A 6,000-nucleotide genomic window follows, 5' to 3' on the forward strand; every position below is an offset into this window, starting at 1 on the left:
GCATGTTGAAATAGGATGGAATCTTGCCATTACCCAAGCTGTAACTCAGTACCTTTTAGGCACCTATATGACACACCAATGTGCTTAACTCATCACCCACGTCTGGGCTAGTACCATGTATAATACCACTCTCAGGCTTTAATTATATGGTAAGGATAATACCTCTCTAAGGCTTTACTTGTGACACCACTGGTCAGTAACCTTCCCGCAGGGGAAGGGTTAATTAGATGGGAATTATTATTAAAGAACCAACACGTTATTACACTCAAAGGAAATCAAAAAGGTGGGCCCACTTTACCAAAACAAAAGTCCTATACTAATGCCGGCATGTAATGTTTATGGGGTACCCCTATGAACTGTAGTTAGCAACGTTAGCTTCACCCGTAGGCCGCATCACACTGTGTACTGTGCAATAAGATCCTGAGCATCGAAGCTCTATTGTACTCAACCAAGATGGCGGCCTCGCCGCGCCACCACCGTCCGGGTAGCAAGATGGCGTCGAACGCTCTCGTCACGGGCGCTAGCAAGCGGGGCTGGAGCAGAGGGGCAGTAGCGGGCTGAGAGCGCGTGCTGGGTGATGGCGACCTCTGCTGGACGAGAAGAACTCCCGTGCTGGGCTGACGACAGCCGGGGCAGAGCAGATGTCGAACACCGGCGAAGACTGGTTGTTGACGGCCAGTGCTGGGTAGACGTGCAGCAATACTCTAGCCCTACCTTAAACTGAAGCTACTCTTTGGGTCCCAAACAGCCCTCCTGCTATACGGTTATACTGTTATGCAACGTGGCTGGCTACACCACCGGTCTCTTCAGCGCCTCGCGCCCGGTGTATACTGGAGTCAACATAGCCGTTAGCAGCATGCTAAATATACCGCACACACTGCTACTATAACACGTTATCTATGGACGTTAGTCCTTGGGTTCAGTTTCTCTTACTCACGCGCTATCACGGATATTTCTAGGATAACCCGTCATATACTCAAGTTCAATACGTTCACCCGTGTGGTCCACAACGGGGGCTCTGTCTAGACACGACCGATCACATCCAAGTCCAATGTCGAAGAGGCTCGTTCCTCCCACTTCCGTCTCAGTTGGCTTGCTTCCTTCTCCGTCTCTCTCGTACGCTCTGCCTGCCACCGCTGCCCCCTGCTGGTACCGCCAACTAGCCCCACAGGGAAGCACTGGGTGGAAGAATATGATCCAGTGTTACTGTTTATAATCCATATTCCAGCCGGTAGGAGAAGGAGAACCCCGCGTCATTGTTCGAGGGAATATCAATGGAAACTAGTTAATATGTCTTGGTACACCAGGGGAGATAAAAGGCAAGTCAGCACTTCTGAATAATAGCCATATTTTCAGGGTGCTACACACAGTATTACTAAAACAATCTGTTTATGTATAAAAACAGGAGTTTTACTGCTCATGACCAACTTGAACAGCACAAGTATATTAAAAGACAATCTATTTTCAATGTTAAGCCAAGAGAGGCGGGCATGCATACTGCTCACATTAGACCTTAGTGAGCAGCCCAGTACCAACCGTGCTGCCCTGTTCTGGACCACCTGGAGCTTCCTGAGGTCACCACTGGCAGCAGATTACCACATCGCAGAGCAATAGTCAAGATGACATAAAACTAAACTTTGCACTATCTGACATAAAAGGGGACGGGCAACAAAATAAGCACGTTTCCTGGAAATACCAATTGCTTGTCCCATTTTCAAAACAATATCATAACAGAGTGCAATCCAGCATAACTCCAAGGAGTTTAGTACTTTCAACTTGTTGAACTGCCGAATTACACAAGTTTAAATGAAGCTTTGAGAGCTTTGAGAGGAGGGAGCATTTTTTCTTAATTAATTCCCAGCAGGCTACATGTTCCAGTGACAGTATATCAGTATGTGGATAGTTGACCTGCAATTGTGGTGTATTTGTCTTTTAATACATTCTGCCGCCTAGACACATTATTACATCCTCACTGTGATTATTGTATTGTAAATGACGGCTATTTTATTATGAAGTATGTATGAATGTATGTTTATGCTGCTATTTTAATGCAGCATTAATTAATGCCACTTTGCACTCTAAAAACGTATCTCTTCACCTTAGGCTTTTAATACATTCTTACACATTACACTCATTACATCCACACTGTGATTATTGTAAATAAGAGCTATTTTATTGTGTTTTATTATCTGCATTGTCTATTTCATGCAAATTATATTTGTCCTTATTTGAATTGTCCTTTATTAATTTAGGCAATACATATAGGGGATTGTCTAGCAGTGGGACAGTTTTCTAGTTGTGTGTGTGTGGGTGGGTTTGATTGATTGAAAACTTTATTAACAGATTGCAGAATGGGTACAATACAGTACGGCTCAATACACACATTGTTAAGGGAGTGCAGACCAGAGAAAGACTTTCGTCTTGTTTACATCAGGGCCTCCCATTTTCAATTCATAATGACATATATATATATATATATATATATATATATATATATACAGTACTGTTACATTCGTGACATACAAGATATGCAAATAATACAGTACTGTTAAACAGATCCTAACAGAAAATACATAAAACATTTTACGGTTGTGGGTAGGGCGTTCCACATTGATGTGGCATAATTGCAAAACGTGTTTAGTCCCTCATTTGAGCCGTATCTGGGTTGAACATGATTTGTGGAACTCCCTCTGGTGTTAATTAACAGTGGCTCATACGATCATAAGCCACCATTAGCAACGTATAAAATGCATTGCTTGTCATTAAATAAAAACAAAGTTATGCTGTTTAGTGGACCAATAGGATCATGTCAAATGTTCTGTTATTTCTGTGGCCTCTAGGTGGTGCAGCAGAGCAGAGTGGTCTACAGTCTGGAGACGAGGTGCTGCGGGTCCAGGACACCTGCCTCCAGGAAATGACTCGCTTTGAAGCCTGGAATATCGTCAAGGCCCTGCCCGAAGGACCAATCACAATCATCATCAGGAAGAGGAGGGAGGTGACGGAGTGACAGCCGCCGCAGCCAATCGAAACCCTGTTAAACATGCTACAAAACCAAAGAAGAAAAGAACACAACCTCTGGGGGAGTCCAAAGACAGTGGCAAAGCAACCATTTCTGATTTGATAGTATACAATCATGGTAACACAGTCAGGCCTACGGTATGTGGACCGACATATGTGGTTCTTGAACTCTTTTTCTCTGCAGTATTACATCACTATGACAAGACAACCAAAGATCAAGCCATCTGCATCCTCTCTGAATGTCTTTTACCTATATTTACCTAGCCAGTGTAGGTAAAGCACACCAACCACCTGCTTCCTGTTACACACGTTCACAGCTGGGAGCTTCCCAGTACAACCTCAGTCTGCCACTGAGCAGCTCTGCTGGACCAGTTACGGTACATAGTTTTTTTTTTTTTTTAAGGATGCTAGGGGATGCACTGCTCCACCCGACTGTCCGTTTGATGGGTGACCCTATAGCGAACCAATCAAAAATCATCCCTGTCGTGGAATGCACCTGATTGGATAAATGTGCTGCAGTGCCTGGTTCTCTGCATGCTGCGAGGCATTGGAACAACATGGTGACTCTGTTGGTAAACTTTGGTAGGGTTTACTATGTTTCTGACAACATTTTAAAGTGGGAAACACTGCTGAATCTGGTTTCATTTTAGAACTAGTTTTGCCTAGTTTTATCAGTTTGGTCCAAGTATCGTGAGCTATAGGTGTATTGTGCTTTTAGTTGAAAATATTAACTCAAATGAAGATTAGCAAACACACAGTGCAACCCTGTCACAATGCTACCAGAATGCACCTCAACCCTGTCACAATGCTACCACAATGCACCGCAACCCTGTCACACCGCTACCACAATGCATCTCAACCCTGTCACACCGCTACCACAATGCATCTCAACCCTGTCACAATACTACCACGATGCACATCAACCCTGTCACAACGCTACCACAATGCACTGCAACCCTGTCACAATGCTACCACAATGCACTACTCACCTGTTTCTCCATAGGACATTAATAGAAAGTATTGAGACAACATCCATCGCCGGATCTGGTGAGGCTTCTCAGTTAGGGGTTAAGTGCCTTGCTCAAGGGCACTTCAGCGGTTGGTACTGAGGGACGGGAGAGCGTTTCATTCACTTCACATCCAAGGTTTTTCCTGCCGGTTCACGGGAATCGAACCGGTGACACTCAGGTCACAAGCCCCGCTTCTCCAACCTTTAAGCCAACGCTGTTTCTAAGAGCGTGACGGACAGCCTACTGTCGGTACTGTGAAGAGACAGCAGTCTCAGCTGCCTTAAGGTGCTCCCATGGTCAAGCGGACTGTATGCAGACTGGACTCTGCGGAGGTCCGCTGGGCTCTTTGAGCTTTCATTGTCGAGCGGACCTCAGCGGATCTCCGTTTCCAATATTTCTATAATAAAACGGGCAGTTTTACACACTTGAATAACAGGTATATAGGCAGCGAGGTGCAATGTACCGTATAGGCTTGCTCAATGAGGTGGACAGCGCGTGGCGCTGAAATGGAAAACACGCATTGCATGAAATAAAAACACCAGTTTTATTTCAAATTTTTGGAAACGGAGATAACATAGACTATCTCCGTTTCCAATATTTCGATAATAAAACTGCCAGTTTTACACACTTCATTTAGAAAAGCCATTCTCTTTTGCGAGTGAAAAAGCGAGTGGTCAGAGTAAAATGCAGATCGGCGTCACATTAAATGCAGGTCGATGTCAACGCCGATCAGCGTTTTGTGTGACACCAGCGGCGCGGACGTCCGCGCATTAGAAAATTGGACCTTCACACTTGGAGTCCGCTTTGGGTCCGCTTTGAGTCTGCGCGAGTCTGCTCCGTGTACGGTCCGCTCGACTATGGGAGCACCTTTACAATCCTAGGTTTTGGATCAGTTTGAACCTTTACACACATCTGACAGACAACAGAGGAATTATGTTTCAACCAGTGTTTATTATGAAGGAAAACATCATCCCTGCAATCGCTTGAAAATTCTTTTATTTAAATTTGTATCATTGTCAGTGGTCTTATAACATCTTATCACATCATATTTCAGATCACTGAAGTACCGGATTACATTGAATATGTCATTTTACTTTTGATACTCAAATAGATTTAATTAATTAAATACCTCCATACTTTTACTTAAGTAGAAGTTTGAATGGAGGATGTTTCCTTTTACCAGAGTACTAATTCTACCAGGATATCTCCATTGTGATTAAAATTTTGATAATTTGTCTCGTATTTCATTCGACACCAGCGATAAGGTATACATATAACGTAGAGAAGATGATGATGATGTGTAAAAGTGTACTTATTATGATCAGCAGTGGTAGGGCTACTGTATGCAGGTTGAAACCAAAGCCAGACCAGATACTGCCAAGAAATCACCATGTTGTACTAAAGCTTTGAGGGGGATTCCACCTAAATTTATTATATTATATATTCTGAAAAAGTGCCGCAGATATTTTCCCTACAATTTCCCAAACTTCTTCCTTGTTTTAATGGAGATGCAATTCAATGACACCACCAGTCTGAGATGGTTGACCTGTATCTTCTTTGTTAAATGTACATTTCAACAGAATTCCCCTTTTCATCCCATCATTTTACCAGGTACAAGTCGAGCCAAAGACAACCGCTTCTCCTGTTTAACTAGTATGTGACTGAAGCCATCAAGCAGAGATAAACATTTTCTATGAAGTACATTTAAAATATGAATACAAAAAAGATATATGAAACTGATGATGTAAATTACATCTGCTGTAAGAGACAGAGATAACTTATATGAAATAAATTATACAAATGTATGCGCTGAGATACCAGTGTCTTTGTGTTAAGTTTCATTTCAAGTATGGACAACCCTTAACTCATTCAACGCCATAGCCACACCCCATCCCTGCTCTCTAGCGCCAGCTTTCCATTGCCTATTTTCACGATGCGTCACAATGTTTGCAGAGCTATATCTATAATTGTT

The 6,000-nt window shown here is 43.1% G+C and overlaps 1 protein-coding gene across 1 annotated transcript in view; it reads left to right on the top strand.

Annotated features, from left to right (window-relative positions):
* The window catches only part of il16 (interleukin 16), a 222,082-nt gene extending 216,295 nt beyond the window's left edge, over positions 1-5,787 (top strand). The window contains exon 28 of the mRNA XM_084308249.1: positions 2,841-5,787. Within this exon, the coding sequence (XP_084164375.1) occupies positions 2,841-3,007 (167 nt within the window). The 3' untranslated portion in view covers positions 3,008-5,787. The remainder of the gene's footprint in view (positions 1-2,840) is intronic.
* The last annotated feature ends 213 nt before the right edge of the window (positions 5,788-6,000 follow it).

The sequence above is a fragment of the Notolepis coatsorum genome (genome assembly GCF_963971535.1).
Source record: "Notolepis coatsorum genome assembly, chromosome: 2".
In the NCBI taxonomy this organism is placed as follows: Eukaryota; Metazoa; Chordata; class Actinopteri; order Aulopiformes; family Paralepididae; genus Notolepis; species Notolepis coatsorum.